Source organism: Balaenoptera physalus (genome assembly GCF_965194825.1).
Source record: "Balaenoptera physalus genome assembly, chromosome: 17".
Taxonomy (NCBI): domain Eukaryota; kingdom Metazoa; phylum Chordata; class Mammalia; order Artiodactyla; family Balaenopteridae; genus Balaenoptera; species Balaenoptera physalus.
In genome coordinates this window covers 4451259-4471884 of record NC_138895.1, presented here as the reverse complement: position 1 = coordinate 4471884, position 20626 = coordinate 4451259, and the positions used below count along the sequence as shown (strand labels likewise).

The 20626-nt window shown below is 43.8% G+C and overlaps 1 protein-coding gene across 1 annotated transcript in view; it reads right to left on the bottom strand.

Moving 5' to 3' along the window:
- XKR4 (XK related 4) overlaps positions 1 to 18248 on the bottom strand; it is a 363695-nt gene extending 345447 nt beyond the window's left edge. Inside the window, exon 1 of the mRNA XM_082433008.1 lies at positions 17184 to 18248. Coding sequence (XP_082289134.1) covers positions 17184 to 18013 — 830 coding nt within the window. The 5' untranslated portion in view covers positions 18014 to 18248. The remainder of the gene's footprint in view (positions 1 to 17183) is intronic.
- Between the last annotated feature and the right edge of the window lie 2378 nt (positions 18249 to 20626).

Below are 20626 nucleotides of genomic sequence, written 5' to 3'. Positions count from 1 at the left end.
GCCCAGACTCTTGCATCTTCCCATACAAAGAAAAGCGCTACATTCCTTAACTTGAGATATCTGGTTTTCTTGAATTAACAATACTCTTTTGACGTTCAGACTACCTGCCCTTTGTCGCAAAACTCCTATATAACCTGGCTCCCCCCTCACCTCCTCGGAGCACTTCTCTCAGGGTTACTTGAGATGCTACGTCCCAGGTTGGAAGTCCTAAAAATTCCCGCCGAATAAAACATAACTCTCAACTTTCAGGTTGCGAGTTTTTTTTTTTCAATCGACATAACGTATCAGTTTTGGTCCATCAATTGTATAAATGTACCACACTAACAGAAGATGTTGGTCATAGAGGAACCTGAAGGTGGGCGGAGAGTATATGGAAACTCTGTATTTTCAATTCCATCTTTTCTGTAAACCTAAAACTGCTTGGGGAAAAGTTTATTCATTAAAAACTAAAAATTAAAAAAATTTTAAAGGTTGTTAAATGAGGATTTATTGAAATAAAAGAGGTCAGTTGGGGCTCAAAGGTACCTTCCTCTGCGGCGTCTTCACTGAGCTAAGTATCCCAGGTGGGCCATCCTCCACGTCCTAATGGCTTGAATGGCCCGGTCCATTCAGGGAAGGTTCCCTCACCCACGAAGGTCTGTTGCAGGTGGAGTGCACCTACCCACAAGGAGAACGAAGTTCATTTCCTAATGTAAGAAAGGGAAATCCCACTGAAAGCTAAAATGGCACCTAGAGCCCAGGGAATGCAGGACAAGGAGAACTGAATTTACAGCTAAACTCCTTTAAGGCTCAACCAGTAACCCATGAAAGAGGAGCAGCTATTCACCACTGGTCAGAGGTCAGTCCGCAGGCCTCATCACCGGGAATCCCTAATTCACTTCTGTGGGGGAATCTCCGAGCTAACTGGTGTTGACGGTGAAAGCAAACCCTCCTTCTGACACCCACATATGTTAATGCTCTATTGTAAAAGTTCAGGGTAGTTGTTACTGAGTTGTCACGGGCCCATTAATTATCCACGACACTGCATTTAGCTTTACTCTGGTAAATCTTTTTTAATTGCCCAGCCTGCATTACAGAGCATCTTTCTTTAACTCTGTTTATGTTTATGCCTTTTCCAATAGCTCATTAAGTACTATCAGAATCTTCAGTGAGGCTCGCCAAGCTCTTCCGGGCTTTCATTTCCCTCACTCATTCCACTGCATCTTAAAGTTCCAGGTATTTTTCAAGTCCACCCCTCACTCACATTTTCTTTTCCCTGCCTCTGAAGAAGGCAGGAGACTTCCTTCTCCAATACTTCCAGACTGCGATTCAATCTTTCCCACTGCTAAAAGGGAGCTGTTGGAAAATATGTATCTATACGTGTCCCTGGAGTCTCCACTTACCAACAGCATCAAGTCCTGGTTCCTTAGGAAAGCACCCAACGCCCTGGCTAGTTTGGCCCCAAACTCACAACTCATCTGCTAACATTCTTTCCTTCCTACTTTCCGCTTCAGCTCTTTACCAACAGGGCATGAGATGTCTTTGCCCCTTCTTTGCTTTCTGCTTGGAACTCTCTTGGGTTCCAGTCAAATGTTACCCCTTCTTCCAGACAGAGGTTCCCCATTCCATCCCTCTGCTATTCTCCCAACAACACTACTCCCGCCATTGCTAAGGCTGCATGACCCTCTGAGGTGTGAACAGTTATAAATGAGACAGTCTCTTGCCAGACAGAGAACTCCTTTAAGTCAGGGAGTGTAGCCCATTCATCTTGCTGTGCCCAGAGCCCTCCCACAGTGAATGCGTGAGAAATATTTATTGAATGAATGAATGAAGGCATTTTTACTCCAGACTATCTGAGTTTAATTAAATCATGTCTGTTCTTTCCAGCATATCTGAACCTACATAACTGCATGATCAGGTGTATACATGGAAGAAAATCATGGGAAAAATAACTATAGTATAGATACGCATGTTTCTTAGAACATATCACTTGGGATTAAAAAAAAAAAAAACAGTAAGTCAGAACACATTTAATGTCATGAACATTAAAAACATACTTGGAAATCAGTCTCTCTGGAAAAACTATACTTTCCAAGGATGCCATTGAACTAAAAAGAAAAATGATCCTATATATTTTTCATGGAATGCCACCAAATAATAATAATAATAATGAGCAGATTGCAGTTGCCAAGCCTTTTCAAAGCAAGTCATATCTACTTTGGGGGGCATCTTTTGGGAGGAATTAATTGATTTTTCGAAAGGAATATTTGGAATTGCTTTTTCAAAGACTAGCTGTGTCCGATTCTGAAAATTTTGAATTGTGTGCGTTTGAGAATGAATTTTCTAGCACTTGCATATGCTGGACTATATAGAGTTGGTCCTCTGAGATAGGTCTTAGGAGTTAAATTTGAAGTTATGTCAGTCACACAGATGTAAATCCTGCTGGTCTCAGAGAGAGAGAGATGTGACTGACAGCGGCGCTTGCCTTGAATGATCGTACTTGAAGTCATAATTTATGAACATATGTGGGGTAGAATGCTGGCATATGCAAAGCATGACTGCATGCAAAATGAGGATAAAAATACAGGTTAATCACATACTATTCACATGGGACTGGAGCCTATTTAGTATTCTTTAGTGCCATGCATTTCCCAATGGAAACAACATGTATTTTACCAGTAGGCACCAAATGAAAGTGACACACTGTGGATAAAATGGATCCCATAGTGTCTGTTTGAAGTCTGGTGTGAAATACCAATTCCAGAGCAGTTTATCAGAAAACTAGCCCAGGTTAATAAAACATACATATTGTTCCCCAAGTGGATATTTAATAAGGTGCATGAAAAGAGTTGATATGCTCCTTTTAGATACCAGGTTTCATAGAATTATAAAGCTGGAAGGGACTTTAGAAATGATCTGATGTAACTGCCACCCACTGTTTTGTAGTTGAGGAATTTCCAGCAAAGTCAGGACTCACATCTGACCTCCTGTCCTCAGGTGGGTCTCTCCCTTTCCCGGTAGTCAGAGGAAAATCCTATAAATTGGTATTAACTAATTCCCACTGATGTCACAGTACAATTGAACTCACTGCAGTTTTTAGCACAGCTGCCAGCCGGAAAGGTCAGGAAATGCTTCTCCAAGTGATTCTCTTGGATTAATCTTGTAAGATACAGTGGGAAAAGCATGAGATTCAGAAGCTGAAGTCGAGAATGTGAGTGCAGGCACTTGCTGTTGAGGAGCTGTGTGCCCTTGGGCAAATCTTCTACCTTCTCTGAACCTTACTGGGTTCATCTTCACATGGGAATGATAATAATTCCTGCCTTGAGAGGCTGGTGAGAAGATTGGATGGTTTAATAGGAGTGAATGTGCTTGGCAAGCTACAACGGCACTTACAAAGATTTACTTCTTATTGTCATCATTAAGAATTATTTATTAAACCACCAAAGAAGCACAGCGGGTCGCTGGGCCTTAAGCAAGGCAGGAAGCAGGGAAGACCATGGGCTGCACCCACATTAGGGGTTTTATCTCCTAAAGACCCAGTTTTTACCAGTAGGTAACCTTATTTGCAAAACCCATTAAGTCAACCTGCCTCAGCAGTGAAACAACTCAGTGTTCTTTCCTTGCTAACTTCTAGTAAATTCTTATCTTAATATTTTGAAACACTTCACTTTGGATTTATCCTCTTCTCACTCCTCAAGAACTGAGCTCTCACATCATCTAGAGCACCTCTGTCCAACAGAAATACAATGCAAGCCACATCTGTAATTTTAATTTTCTTGTAGTCACATTTAAAAAGAAAAAAAAAGCAAAAGGTGACATTAATTTTAACAGTATATTTTATTTAACCCAATATATCCAAAATGTTACCAGTTCAACATATAACCCTTATGAAAGTTATTAATGAGACAGTTACCATCCCCTTTTTTTTCACACTAAGTCCTCAAAATCCCCTGGGTATTTGACACTGACAGCACACCTCAATCGAGAATAACTACATTTCAACGGAAATAGCTACCATATTGGAAAGACATGTAGGTCTAGAGCCTGGCAGGGTGACCACACCTACTGATAAAGCAGACTGAGAAAATTTAACTTAGGAATTCTCCATGGAAACACGTAAGAACACTGAACGAAACAATCACATCCTAGCACATAGATGGGGGAGGGAACCCTAGCAACAGAAATGACAGCCTAGCAACACCAGGTGTTGCACGAAGGAGAAATTAGAAAACTATTACTTTGAAAAGAAGCATATCTGGGAAGGCCATCTTTTCCTATTTTGTTTAATGTGAAATAAGGAAACTGATCGCACATCTACCCAAATATACATCTTATAAGGCGCCATCCTCATTATCTCTTTATCCCACAACCCAGACACTGACATATTTTGTCATGTTGTTGATGCTACCGTTCTCACTTAGGAAGACAAATAGTAAAGCATGAAATCGGGCTGAGCTATCATATTTCTTCCCATGGCATAGCCTGCCTTGTGAGCCTCATGGGTCACCACAAGGAGCTGAATTGCACACAGCAGGTTGGTCATCAGAAGTCTTTCCACGTCATTTTAAAAAAATACCCTGCCAACTCCTGGACAGGACCTGGTCTCGCAGGTCTGGGTTCCTAGTTCGTTTCCGTTACTCCTCCCTTTGTTCCGCTTTCCCATGTAGATGCAGAAGCTCCTTGGTCCATCAGACTAAAAGCTTAAGGATGAGGGATGCCCAGAACCTGACCTTCCACTCCACTATCCCTGACACCCAGTGATGGGACATCTTTGTTCACCCTCAAGGCTGCTCCTTTTTCAGAAAAGTATGAATAAGGATGCCACAACCAGCCTAGCTCCACCCCTCTGAGCAAAGATGACAATCATTATGTCTTTCTTGGCAAGAGCTGCCATGCCCCTCTTTTCATTCTCTAACCTCACGGTCTGGTTACTCTGAACCCAACGCTTTCCTAGTGTCCACCTCCGTTGAGAAGGTCTGGTCCCTTTCTCACCACCCCTTGTCCCCTCCATCCCAAGTGACCAGATGGCATAAGGTCTGAGTAGAATATAAAACTGAGAGCAGAGGGCAGTCCACAGTTGTGAACAACAAAACCATAAAACAATGGAGTTTTAATAAAGATTTTACTAAAATCTTTCACTTTGTTTGTCATACTTTTGCTTACGGCGCTGTCTGTAAAGAGGCTCCTGGGTGTGTACGTGTGCGCCTATCACTGGTACGGTTTCCAAGCTATCGTACTGGGTGCGGTAACTAGCGAGAAAGCCAGTTACGGTGTCTGGATCAAGTATATTTTCCATGAGTGTCCAGCTCAGATGAGCCTTCCCCGACCATTTCAGCTGAAAGGGGCCCTCCCTCCTCTGTAGCAGAATGGATGCTATTCTGCTTCTCAAACTTAAAAATGCCTGCGAATCCCCTGGGGATTTTGTTCAAATGCAAGTTCTGATTCAGTAGATCAGGGGTGAGCCTGAGATTCTGCATTTCTGAGATGCCTCCAAGAGATGCTAAGGCTGCTGGCTGCTGACCCTACCTTGAGTAAGGCAACAGCTCACCCAGTGCCTCATCACAGACAGATCCCAGGGGTATGAAAGCGACTTGCCTCCTTTCCTAGATGGTAAACCTTTTTTTTTTTTTTTTTTTTTTACCATTTATTTGTATTTATTTTTTATTGAAGTATAGTTGATTTGCAACGTTGTGTTAGTTTCAGGTTTAGAGCACAGAAATTCAGTTATACATACATATATATCTATTTTTTTCAGATTCTTTTCCCTTATAGGTTATTACAGAATATTGAGTAGAGTTCCTAATGCTATACAGTAGGTCCTTGTTGGTTATCTACTTTATATATAGTGATGTGTATATGTTAATCCCAAACTCCTAATTTATCCCTCTCCCCCTTCCCCCTCTGGTAACTATGTTTTCTTTGTCTGCAGGTCTATTTCTGTTTCGCATATAAGTTCATTTGTGACTTTTTTTTTTAGATTCCACATAAACTTTTTGAGAGCATATTCTTTTTAACATGTTTTCCTTACTATGATTTTAAGCAGATGTTTGTGGAAAACATGACGAAAAGGTTATCACTGGTCACTTATTTCTGTCATTTTATTCTCAGCAACCGATTACAGTGACCACATAGTGATTCGGCCAATGGGCTGCTGATGAATTTGCAGGTGTCAACAGCAGATGAGTGAGAACCTGCCTTCAATCCCAGCTCTCTGCCCTCCCCTCAGTGGGATTAGAACTCAACCTCCAGTTTTAGGCCCTACTCTTGATACCCGACCAGACAGAAGTTATATAACGAGAACATAAATGAAACAAATCTCCCTTCGGTTTTACACTTTGAAGTCCGGGTGTCATGGTTTGTTTGCATGATGACCTTGATCTCAGATTCTAACCTCCCTTTACTATTATCAAGTTTGTTTCTGGTCCCTGCTTAGATTCCTGGGTTCTTAATATGTTCCGCTTTGTGATGATGTGCCCTGGCCTTGACTCTCTTGCCAGCTGACTTGCCCTCTTCTGACCTGTGTGATAATCCAGGACTCAGGTCAAAGTCCCTCAGACTGCAGACCCCACTGGTGCCCTCAGTCTCAACTTGATCCCATAAACGTGACCATCATCACAGCTGGAGCTTTTGCCTTCTCTGTCCCCAGAACAAACTCATCTAATGGAAACTTAGCCTGGCTGGTGAAGCCTTGCTTTAAACTTTGCTGTGATGCGTTATAGAATGGGGGGTCAGTACAATTTTCCCACTCCTACGACAAAGGATTAAAAATTCATCCTCTGATTACGGAATAAAATTCTCCATCTTCTTTCATTTCTATCATGGCTATTTTTTTTCTTCCTCCAACTAATCAATTCATGCTCGATCCACAATACCCACCTCTTCTACTAGCAGATCAGAGAATGCGATGAAATGATAGTTTCCAGGGTATCTGGACATAGTTCCTTGATCAGAACTTCAGGTTTCCTCCCCCTTACTCATTTGATGCCAACCTTAATTAATTAATTTATTTATTTATTGACACATAGTTTATTTACAATGTTGTGTTAGTTTCTGCTGGACAGCAAAGTGATTCAGTTCTACATATAAATATAGACATATATTCTTTTTCATATTCTTTTCCATTATGGCTTATTACAGGATATTGAATATAGTTCCCTGTGCCACACAGTAGGACCTTGTTGTTTATCTACTTTGTATATAATAATTTGTATCTGCTAACCCCAAATTCCTAATTTATCCCTCCCCAACCTTTCCCCTCAGGTAACCATAAGTTTGTGTTCTATGTCTGTGAGTCTGTTTCTGTTTTGTAAATAAGTTCATTTGTATCATATTTTAGATTCCACATATGATACAGATAGATACTAGTATATCCTTAAGTAATTGTAATGATTGTTTACTTTTCAGAAGCAGGAACACAACGAATACTTATGCTTTCATTGGGACTGTGTTATATTACCTGTTCCCATCTAGAACTCAGTTTTTCAAACCCGACCATCACCAACCGATTCAGGAAAAATCCCGTAGGATATCTGTGACTGCCACTCTTAATAGTAGTACATCCCCTAGAGACAGGAAACCCTATGGGACATCCTTCCTAATTTATAACAACAGACCCAAGTACTAAAAATCACTTTGGAGAGTTTTCTAGAATTGACCTACATTTTAAAAAATGATTGTTATTAAATTTACTTTGGTAAAACAGCAAATTAATTAATCAGCTGAAAACTCTATCAAGACGAAAGAAGGCTTTCCAAATCCTTTCCCCTCTTTCCTGAAGGATCATTTCTTCATTGTTACTGTCACACTGATGCAGTGATTATGCCATGAACTAATGAAGGAAGTGATGAGGGATTGTCTTCTGTTACTGCTACAATGGCTACCTATGTGTTGAGTATTGACTCTCTGCTCCTGAGAAAAGACCTGGAAAGTAGAGAATTGAGCCTAAAATTGGTATCTTTATTCATAATTGTTATCTAGGCTGCAGAAAGAGGAATCAGACTACTATTTACATGGATGAAATCTCCTAGGCTGGGGGTTCAGAAAGGTGACTTTTTCCTTCTTAAATAATGTCCTTCTTTGTTGTACAGTAGAAAGTAACACAGCATTGTGGAGCAACTATACTCCAATAAAAATTAATTTAAAAAAAATTTTTTAATTAAGAGGGTAGGTCTCATGTTAAGTGCTGTTACCACCACAAAATTTTTTTTAAAGAATGAATTAAAAAAACATCGTATCATACACTTTAAAAAAATGTACTTGATGGGAAGTCAAATCAAAGTCAGCTCAAGTCTTTTTAGACTCATATCCACTGTAGATCCTCCTTTTTTCTATATATGCCTGATTTTGACTGACTCATCCTTACCCACCCCACACACTGCCCACTGCTGTTTGTGTAGAAGGATTCCCCTGACAGGAAAACAGTGCAAGTACATAAAGTAAGCAAAAGAAGTAGAACTGATTCAAACAGCCTACTTATGAATCATAAAAGGGGGAAAACAGTTTGACATACTTCAGACAATTTTTAAATAAATGTTAAAAAAAATTTTTTTTTAATGTAAAAATCTGAAATGTTGTCGTGAGGTTGAAAATTGTGCAGTGTTACAACAGATCTCTAACATCCTAAAGATCCAGGCAGTCCCCAACTGGGGAAGGTTAAGGGGTTGATCTCTTCTTCTGGCAGAATGTAACACAGCCCTGTTCCTCAACAAGTGCAGGCCTGGATACAGTATCTTTGTATAGCGTTTAATTCAACTTCCAGCATATTAAATCAGTGACGGTGTAACCCAGGACAAGTTTTTAATTTTAAAGCAAATCTAGCTCTGACAGCAGCCTTCTCCTTGACCTAATGGATAGTTCTTTTTAAGCCTGTGAAGCATTGTTCCTATTTCTTAATCCTAGCACTCCAGCTGGGCATACCTCGCCCCATGAAATGCAGAAGGCAATTCTGGCTTCCCAAGTCTATATGGTACATCTCTTAAAATCAGTGATATGGAACACTTTGAACATCAGCTTCAAATACTTAGATATGGGTTTCAATGAAAATGGTTTAATTTGATGATAACTAAAATTTGGAAATGATACAAAATAAGTTGCATTATACAAATAAGCTTAAGATTCTCTCTCCACATATAATACCGATTCCTGTGTTTCGGACACTAATATTGTCAACTGTGGAAACCCCCTGTAGATCCCCTTTGACTGACTTACACAGTGCTGTAGTCATGGCCTTAGAAGAACAGACTTTCCGGTGCATATACTCTGGGGACTGGACAAGCAAAAAAGAATTCATAATAAGAGCAGGATCAGAAGATTGTAAGCCTGGAAAGAACCCAGAACACTATTTTTGACTAATCACATCATACAGGTAGAAAACGAAGACCCAGAAGGAGGAAACCAAAAGAAGACCTAAACTTGGGGGGCCATCGGCAGGTGCTGTCACATGTAAACCCAGGACAGTAGGTGACTGCCGGGGGCCTGAGCCCCCAAGTGGCCAAATCATCTGATCCCCCCCTTTAGTCCAGTTCCCCAAAAGGCAGCTGCCCCTCTAAATAAGATCCATCGTTGATACACTAACTGTGACCCTCTGCCTTCATCTCAGGGTTAGAAAAGATCTACCGTTGTCTTTCACACCACCTCTTGCCTCTAGAGGATTTCTGGACTGATCCATTTCCATTTTAACCCATCTTTATTATCCCTCACCATCAGTAATTGTATGAGTTCTGTACATACACTAGACATGGAAGTAATGTTCTATGGTGATAACAATTACGGTGATGATGGTCGTGGTCATCATAATAGCAGAAGCCACAGTTTTTCTTTGAGTAGACAAGTAGGAACACCAAAAATCCCCAAAATCATTCTGTATACAGGTGTATTCTCAGAAGGTCAAGAGTAGGTAAGAATTAAGTGAAAAATATCTATCCCAAAGCTTCCCCAGTCTGACTTTTCTACCAGCAAGAACAGGTAAGTGAAGGTGAGCGTCTAGCTGCATCTTTCTCAGAAGGTAACTAGTATTTTGTGAAATTCAGCCCCACTTTCCTAGCACTAGTAACCTACAAAAGAGCTGCGTGATTTGTTGTATCCTTTCTAGATAACATGGCACCTTTTCTGATTCACTGTACCATTAGCAACTCAAGAAGCAACAAGGCAGCAAGTGCAGCTACACTCATGCAAAGAAGAAATAATAACCCCTGGGCTTCATTCACAGATCAGCAGATATTCACTGAACATGTATGCCTACACATAGGAGATCCACAACTACTAGAGTAACCTCCTGAGGATTTGCCCATGGTCCTCCTTCCCGACCGGCCATGCCAACAGTTCCCAAGGACACCATCATACAGCTGCAAGGAAGTCACATGGTGTGGTAGTCAGAATTACGCATGCCATTCAAGAGAATACTTCCTGTTGAGAATTACTGAATGTTTTCCCCATGAAATCCATCAACATCTTCCAACTATTTTCCAAGATTATACCTGAAAAGCATGACTAGCAGCACACTGCACCTTCTATTTGATAATACGTAAGAGTAATAAATCTGATTCTAACACCTAGTCTTGCTTCCATAAGCTTAGAACGTGTGTTATTCAAATTCTAAAACAAGTCAAGGAAGTGTGCTAATCAGATTAGCCCGGGATTCCATATAAAGGGGAATCATTCTAGTATTTATCTGTTACTCAGTGACTGGTGCTATTTAAATTCATTGGTAGACTATTCCATTCAAACTGTAAAAATATAGAACATATTTAACAGACGTCATGTACTTGGATATTCAAACATTAAGGAACTTTTTTGTAAGTGACTGAGCAAAGACCTTCACAGTTACTGACCCAAGGATTGTGGACGCTATTCAAAAATGATAGCATCCATTGCAACTGCTCTGAGAGTAGTCTGCAATTTCAAGGGGTATAATAAGTGTAACATTTTTTTTTTACCCTTGTAAGTGTATAGTTCAAGTGAATGGAAAAATTACAACTTTTGCATTTATTACAAAGATACTAAAATAGTTATATTTACCACACAGATTTATGCATAAATTATTCCAGCTCATAAAGAAACCCAAGTAAATGGACAGAGGACTGTCTGATTGTATGTGGATTTATATCTGTGAGCTAACTCAGAGATTTAAATACCAAGCTCAGCACTCAAGGCTGTGGTGTGGATTTGTGATGCTCCAGGGAAGATACTGGGTCCATAACCAATGAATAGATTTCAAAGTGACAACAGCTGCTGTTATTCAAGCAAACTCCTACTTCTTTCATGCAAAAAAAAGCAAAGGTTAGTCCATTATGTTTGGAGCAGCACGTAATGATAGAAACTGTCATAAAATCTCAGAGCTGGAAGATGATCTAGTCCAACCCTCTGTATAATAAAGTATCTTCTACCGTAGTTCTGCCTACAGTTTTCCAAACTATGCTTAGACACTCCAGTGATGAGGAACTCGTTACTTCTAAGGAATCTTAGCTGATCTTGGGATCCCTTATGACTACTTAAAAATGTTTTCCTTACATTAATTCAAAATCTCTTCCTGTAGATCCTATCCATTTTGTCCCAGAGGGTTGACGCGGAAGTTTCTTCCACATTAGAATCCTTCAGTATCAGAGCTCTCAAGTTTTCAGGTTTCTCTTCTACCAAATCATCCTCAGTTACGTCAACAATTTCCCATGTTCCTTTTTCTCCCTCCCACCTCAGTATTGAATTCTAGCCTAGAATCTGTGCAGAACTACGTGACCTAAAGAGAAAAACATTTAAAATTCTGTCTCAATTTCCACATAGGCAAAATGTGTCACCTCAAAGATGCGTATGAGGCTCACATAAGAAAGAAAATGTGGAAACCCTCTGAAAACTGAAGTGTTACACAAATACAAGGAACCATTTTCTAAGGATTTCAATAAGGTGAAGCCCACCACATCCTAAGGAAAATCTCTTCAAAAAGTAACGCAAAATAAACTTTCGCCAAGAATTTACTTTGGTATAAATACAATGAATTTCAACCAATCTGTTTATAAATCTCCCAAGATGTTGGGCCTATTTATATGCTCCAATTACATCCACACGCAATCCGTTTAAAATCAATGGACTTTTATGAATGAAAGGGACATGACTGAGTTAGAGAGGGATTGAGGACATTTCCTCTGAACCTTTCAACGTTTTGCCACTCCTTTGAATAAAACAAGGTTTTCACGCTTTTGTCAACAATCCTCATCCTTATAATCCTTCAACTGTTTCTCAACGCCTCCAGAATAAAACCTAAATTCCTTTCATTGCCCAGCCCAACTAATTCTCCATCTTCACCTCTAGCTACTGTCTCTCAATCACTCTCTCTGTTTGAAGCACACGTTTAACCTGCCTTATTCTTTCTTGCTTCTCTTCCCTTTTGCACAGTCATATCCAAGCCCTCACTGCCAACCTCCACTTTATTCCAGTAGCAGACCTGCCCACCATCACAACCTCTGCTCAAACATCTCCTGCTCCGGAGTTTTACCTGAACCACTAAGGTGGCTTGAGTTTCCTGTTTCTATCAGAGTGCTTATTTCCCAGGACTGAAATTGTGTGTCTACGGTTCCATCTTCCTCATCAGACAGTAGATTCCTTGAAAGAAGATGTGTACTTTATTCATCTTGGGACGATTAGTAACTAGCATAGTGCCTTGCGTAGAGCAGGTACTCAATACAGATGAATAGATAAATTAATAAGCAGTAGAGGGAACACAGATATACGGGAAATGACCATTCAATAAACTCAGGAAAGGGCACCAATCTTGCTTGACCTATGTCAGAATTCAGAACTAACTCAGAATCAATAAGGTACTTTTTCAACACTCGAAGCTGTACCCAGTATGCTATTTTCCTACCCATTCCTTATCTCTAGAATTTTTTATCATTTGCAAAGCACTTTCTGCTTATTCACATACATTATGCCATTTAGTCATTAATGCCACTACAACAACCTCAGCGTGTCCAAGTGGTGTAGGAAGAGGAACACTGGTCAGATGATCTGAGCTCCAGCCTCTGTTCTGCCATTGAACCACTGGTGTGTATTAGAGAAACATCCTAACTTGTCTAAACTCAGCTCTCTCTTGAACTTTGCCAACCTTAGTGAAGGTAAGTTGTCATTTTTATACATTGTTTACCTTATTATCCAAAATGGCATTTGGAAGTAGCTAATTGAGCCAGAAAAAATACACTTTAGGGTAAGACAGGCCTGGTTTTGACTCTGAGCTACATCACATAATAGTTGGGTAATCTTGTGCCAGTTACTTAATCTCTCTGAGTTTAAGCAATCTTGAGTAATCTTTGAGTAATCTCTCTGCCAGCTTTCTCATATACAGAGGTACTAATGCTTAGACGAGAGAGGAGTATAAAGATATCTGTAGATGTTTAAAGTGCCACGTAAAATTCTTGTTATTATAATTCTTGTTTGGACAGGTTTAAGAATGGCATAGAACAATGTTTCTCAAAGTGCTTTGTGTGCCACATGATTACAAGAGGATTTAATAGCTGTGCCTTTAAAAACTTATTGACAACTGCACAACAGCTTAGTAAGTAAAGGCTCTGAGAAGTCCTGCTGTGGACAGATCTGCTTAATTCTGCTTAACCGGTCATTTTCCCAAGTACCTGAACATGGGACACATGTTAATACCTCGTGGGGGATCAAGCATGAGAAACACAAGAAAGCTGTTCTTCCACCAGGTGACTCTCACGATAAGATATTCAGAAACAAAACCAAAAATGGTAAAAATACTCCCCGTTCTACCATCCACGAAGTTATCATTTACCATGTGCCTATTTGCTAGAAGACAACTAAATATGTACATACCTACACGTGTACATGTGTAGGAGAAATTCAGGTCACATTTGAAGAGTAAGTCATAAACTCTGAAGGAAGAAGACGTCTAGATATAATTGTTCATGGGTATTATGAAGACTAAAAGCTGTTCTGATTGCGCGTTTCTGATTCCCACTGGCTGAACTGCACTCTTAGTAACTTCTGGAATCATATGATGTGAACAAGAAAAAAAAAGTACTTCCTCATGCATTCACAGACACAGTTCCTTTAAAGTCATAATTGCTCTTTTCACATGGTAGCAAAAATTCACTTCATTATTTCAAACGGCTCTTTCCCAGTATCAACTCCTGCGACTTTAAAAGCTGCCATTAATTTTTCCATTAGTAAACGTTAATTAAAATGAATATGTACCACTGCTTTCAGCCGCTGCATTTGTAATAAATGTATGAATACATGCAAATCTTGTCCAAAATGTTTCAAACAGCTATTTCTGAGCAAGCAAACACTTTGATGGTATTTCAAAGGATTTTATCTACAGAGAGCTTTTAGAATCTGACCCTTACCTAAAATAACTTGAATTCCATGGAAATACAATGAACAGTTACCAACCTAGCTAAAATCTATTTTATTGATCTTAGAAAGTAGCATGTTAAAACATGAGTAATGAACTCTGAGCTTTGAACCATTGATACCTTGGTGTTTCTGCAACATTTGTGTACAATGAATGCATTGAAAAGAAAAGCTTGAAAAAGCAGAGGGATGCTCCTAATTAAGGAATCATAGTGGTCAAAGATAATGGTCTAATATAATAATCTGAGATGAACTGCATTTCACCAGCTTATTATCAAAGATGCACCCATCCCCCCAAGTTCCATTCCAATCTTCTACACTCAGAGAAACTGAAAGAATTCGGAATGCATCTGAGTGTTAAATTCCATGAACTCTCTGACCCCATTTCAATTTCCTACATTAGGTTAAAGGTGTTGGGTTTTGTTTTGTTTTTTTGCTTTGTTTTTAACATTATAAGGAGAAAATGAGGCTGAGTCTTAGATCATGCTTCCACCAAGTTACCCCAACATCCTCCAAATATCTTAGCCAGAATCCAAGAACAGTAAGATTAGATAATTCAGATATACATTACTAAATACATTATTCTGAATATGTAAATAAATATATAAAAACATATGTATATATCTAAAAAAATAATATCTCCTCCCAAATGACCATGTGTTAGCAGAATAAACTTTGAAGCCTTTAAGGAAAATATTGTAGAAATGCTTGACAAAAAGGACCCGCGTGTGACCATAGTTTCTCCAAGGGTTGGGTTGGTGAATGCATTTGTCTGACAGCCTGTGGTTTTCCTTCTGCACTGAACCTTACCCATCCCTGTCCCCCACCCCTCCATAGCTTTGCTGTGTGGCCAAATGACCCAGTGGCTATGGTCTCGCTGAGATGTATTTAGGCCCTTTTCTTTTACTAATTATTTCCCACTTTCTGCATTTTATGTCCTGAGATATTAAACATCATGTTTCAATTGGGAAAATGTTTGGTCTAGAAGGTCTAGTAAACTAGAATTTGATATTCAATTTTTCATAAAGTATAAATCGGTAAGAAACATCGATAGTTCTTCAGTTAATAGAACTGAGAAGTGTTTGCATTATTTACATAAATCTAGACATTTTAAAGGTAAAAGTGAGTGATTTCCAAATCCTGCATGAAGTTTGCAGAAGTTAACAAATGGAATGTTAAGCTTCATTTACCACATTATCAGATTAAAACTGCTAATCATACGAATCTCAACCCGTAAATAATTTCAGTAATTAAATCAAGCCTTTGAGTTCTTCATCACACTCGAAAAGCACCAAGCTGCAAGTCTTTGCAATAGTCAACCATGGAAAATATAGCTAGCACATTAAACTGACGTTTCAAAAAGTCCTTCAAGTCCAAAGCATGGAAGTTTCCAACATCAGTTTGTCTGACTGCATATCATATAGCACTTTTACCAGAAAGTATCTGCTTGGAAAAAAAGTTTCTCAGTTTGAAAAGTCACTGTCTGTGGCAATGCTTACCCTGCTTTACAAAGCAATGGTCCCGGAAAAGACTGAAAAATAATCACACTTGCTCTTCTCAATGAAAACACTACACTTCACCGTAAAGAAAAGGACGTTTTTAGTTCCGTTCCACAAATTCTCCGAGTTGTAGCAGAGTTAATGACTCATAATCATTTCGGTTTTTTAATCACAAAAATAACTACAAATAAAATTGAAAAGGACAATGGCATAGCAGAGTATAGTCCCATATCAGTGCACTTGTGAGGAAGTTTCCTCATTTCACTTACACTTACTAAGTTATTTTAAACACCCCCCCCCAAAAAAAAAAGAAAAACCCAAAAAGCAAAACTCTGGGATGTTAGCATTTAAATGCTTCAACACAAGGAATTCTTGTAGCTGTAAAGTATCACTTCAAAAAGCTATCAAAAACATATAAAACCCGGAGAAACGCATTCCTGAGCATATCACTTCATTATATACCTAAATCCAGGCTGTGACGGTTCCAGTGATGACTCCCTCTGCCCAAAGGAACCATATTCCAGTTTGTACTCTAGTTTGTAAGTGGAAGTGGTATCTGTGTAAAGACTTGGTAGATCAGGTGACAAGCACCAAAGCAAGTCAATGAAGATGCCAAGTGTGGTCAAAGTTTACAAGACGCACCACCCTTTTCCAAGGGTTCTTAGTTATCCCAGAAATCAGCTGAGGGGATACTGCAGGATAATCTGAAAGGGCACCAGTAGAGTAAGTCTGGGTCCCATAAAGTGTACTTACCGGTATTTGGAGATGGATATAAAAATAGATATAGATATATATAGTCCCCCCAAAAAACAAGTGTGTCCCTACTAAGCTCTTTACTTGAAGCACAGTACTTCTCCAGCGGTGAGAATTAAAATGTGGGTACTTCTGAACAGCAATAACTCCATCTAACTAGAATTAGCAATTTTTCTCAGGGAACAAAAGAAGCCATCCAAACTGCAACACACACCTCAAATTCAACATAATTAAAAAGGATTTTTAGAAGACGTGATAGGAATCCTCTCCTACTCACAGAAGCACGACCACTAAAAATGGGGGGGGGGGGCGGGAAGGGGGGTGTAGCACATAAAGAGAGAAGCTGGTTGAACGGAGTGGGAAGACAGAAGGGCTGAGTGCTCAAAGCCACTCTGCTGCCTTTCCCTTGCTCCTCACACCCTAGGTTGTGATCACAAATTTAAAACCAAACCAAAACAAAACAAAAAGCCCGGAAGGAGGGTGACTAGGGTTACTACCACAGCAACCCGCAACGATTTTCTTGTGCAAAAGCAAAGCAGTGGGGATGCACGAGCAGCAGCCAATCTCCCGCTTCCCCCGGCCCCGATACGGTACCTCCAGATCTGCCCGAGCTGCAAGACGTGGACGAGTGACTGCAGGAGCCAGAGGCAGAAGGAGCAGGACGCAGACCTGCGCTGGCCGCTGGCCCGCGTGGCCCCGCTGCTGTTGCCGCCGCTGTTGGCGGCGGCGATGCTGCTCTTGCTGGCGTTGGACGCTTGCCTCTGCGGCGTGGAAGGGCGAGCCTCGCCTTCCGCGGCTGCAGACCCGCTGCCGACCGCCGTCTTACAGTCGGCTCCGGGCGGCGGGCAGCTGGCGGCGGCGGCGGCGGCGGCCGCGGCGCTGTCCTCGGTGCTGAAGTCGTGCGCAAACCAGCGGAAGCTGAACACTTGCACCGAGAGCGAGCCGAGCACCACGAAGAAGAGCGTGAGCCCGAACCACCAGCGCTGGCCGCGCAAATAGTAGTCCACGGCGAGCCAGATGTCCGTGCCCACGTCCGCGAAGTACACGGCCACGGCGACCAGGATCCAGAGGCCGTCCCACAGCGAGTAGCGCCGCTGCTCCGTGCCCAGGCGCAGGCACAGCGCCGCCGAGCCCGCCCCGCCGCCGCCGCCGCCCGGGCCGCTCGAGCCCCCGGAGCCGCCGCTGCCGGCGCAGCAGCAGTAGCAGCGGCAGCAGCAGCGGCAGCACGAGCAGCCGCCGCCGCCGCCGCCGCCGTCCGGGCAGCAACCGCCGCCCGCCGCCTCCTCGTCCTCGGCTCCCGACCCCGACGGCACGCCCGGAGCCAGTCCCTGCACCGAGCCCGAGTGGTCCGAGTTCTGCAGCGGGGTGAACGCCACGTCGCTGCTCTTCTTCATTTTCAGCCTCCCGTCTGACTTAGCGGCCATGATGCCTCCCAAGCGGAGAAGAGCCCTCCTTTATGTGACACCTTTCCCCGCTGTCTCCTCCTCCCGCCGCCGCCGCCTCGCCTCGCCCCGGCTTCCCTCCCCGGCGGCGCGGCTCCCCTCCTCCTGCTTCTGCTCCTGCGCCGGCTCGCCCGCCGCCCGCCGCCCGCCGGGCTGGGCGCTGGGCCGGGCTAGCGGCGCGCCCGGAGCCGGCAGGAGCGCCGCCTGGCTGCCTGCGCGGAGCCGAGCTGCTCGCGGCGCCCGGCGCGCGCCCCTGCCCGCCGCCCGCGCTCCTCGCCGTCCCGGCCCCGCGGCTGCCGCCCGAGCCGCCGCCGCCGCCAGCAGCAGCAGCAGGAGCAGCGGCCGCCGCCGCGCTCCTCGGACCTGCACATTCCTCTCCTCCCCGCGCGCGCGCTCCCTCCGCCCGCGTCCTCTCCTCCACCAGCTGACTCCGAGGGAGAGGATGACCTCATCCCTTCTCTTCCAGCTGCCGCCGCTCCCACCCCGGCTCGGGAGGGGCGAGGGAGGAGGAGGGCCCCGGAGGAGGGGCCGGGACCGGGATGCGCGGCCGAGGCGGCTGGGGCGGACGGTCCAGGGCCCCGGCTCACGGGGTTTCGGGGACCGCTGGGGGGATGTGACCGACCCCGGGGGAGGGGCGCGCGGGCGCAGAGAGGAGGGGTCCCCGCGTCCGGCCAGCGCGGAGGTCGAAGGAGACTGGGGGACCGCGGGTGTGGCAGCGGCGGGGGCTGGGTGTGCAGCTGCGGCCGGCGAGGGTCGGGAGGCCGGGTTTAACTCGGACGCCGGGGCCCCGAAGGCCGGCAGCGGCAGTGGGTGTGCCCGGCCTGGGAGAGCTGTGGACGGAGAGGGCGGCAGGGCCCGCGAGGGCGCGGAGCGCGCAGCCGGGCGGCGGAGGACGGGCGGGCCCGCAGGGAGCCCCGAGCCCGCGCCCTCGGGGGAAGAAGCGCGCGACCCGAAGGCTCCGGCTTCTCGCGTAGGCCGGGCGCCCGGGCTCGGGGAGGTGAGGAGGCGGCTCGGCCGCTCTCCGCTGCCCAGGCCCGCGCCGCAGGGCCGGTCCCCCGACGCGCGCCCCGCGGCCGGGAACCGGCCGGGCCCGGAGGAGCGGCGGCGGTGCGGGCCGCGTCCTCCCGCAGGCGGAAAGCGCAGCACCCCCGGCGGCGGCTCTGGGCGCCGCGGGCGGCGGGGCGGGGCCGGCAGCGGCGGGCGTCGGTGCCTTGGCCCGCGGGCCGGGAGTGGCGGAGCCGGGAGCTGACACCGCCTCCCCGGCTCCAGACGAGAACTACCTGCTCTTAAAGCTGTAGGAGTCGCAGATCTGTGGAGTCCCGCAACTGCAGAAAGGACTCGAATAAATTAAACCTGTGATCGGAGTGGTTCCCCGAATCAGATATAAAGAGAATATGAAACATTTTGCGGATTGAAAAGATTCTTGAAAACCCCATAGGTATTGGATCCTTTTTTTTTTTTTTGGATAAGAAAACTTTGATTTGTCTCACTTAACTTTCGCAAATGTGAGAAACAAGGAGTGTAATTCTTAAATTGTACTGTGACTCACATGTTTTAAGCCCAGAGGGAAGTGAGGCAACACGTGTTGCACCGCCACGAGGAGCACCAGTGTGGTCTTCTATATCTGGAGGCAAACCCTGACACCCTCCCGCTTACTTGTAGACAGCAGGCTCAGTTCGAACTAGTATGTGTGTCATTCTTAATTAGAAGCATTATGAAGTGGAAGTGCACACATTTCTCTGCATGTAGAAATAGCCGCCCCGGACGTCTTGTGCTACAGCTCACCCACTGTTTCAGCACCAACCTAATCAAAGTGGAATTTGCCCACCCCTGTCCTTTATTCTTACAGACCGGTGCCCTGGGCCCAGGCAGGCAGGAGGGTGTTGGGCCACAGAGCCCATAACCATTACCTGGTATGTACAGATCTCGTACTTCTAGCACAAGGCATGGCCAAGTGGTGAATGAGGGTCAGTGCAGGGCCACGGGAGCAAGTTAGATTGCCAAGCAAAAGGTGTATTTTAAATCTAGCTTTAAAATTGGACCCTCTTACTCAATACTCTGTAGTGGCCTATATGGGAAAAGAATCTAAAAAAGAGTGGATGTATGTACATGTATAACTGATTCACTTCGCTGTACACCTGAAACCGACACAACATTGTAAATCAACTCTACTCCAAAAAATATGTATATATATTGGACCATCTTGAAGTAGGACCATCCTTTTTTGGGAAAACACCCTGGTTCTTTTTCCCCAAGGTCCAAATCTAAGATTGCATCTCCAGGGCACTACAGCTGATCTTACTTTGTGCCAAACCACTGGGGAGAGGAATGATTCCTTAGGTAACTGAGTCCTAAGAGATAGGGTGTATTCTAGGTCAAGTGCAATGCCTTACATTGACATGAAAAGGCTGCAGAGGATCTGGGGTTCTGGAGGCCTGGAGCTGCCTAAAGTTTCCCTTTGAGCAGGGATGTTTCTTATTCAATTGTATCCTCCGCATCTAGCCCAGTGCCTGCACAGATTATTCGCTCAATAGATATTAGTTGAATGGATGCATGGATTTATAGCGAGAACATTCCACAACAGAAAGAACGCTA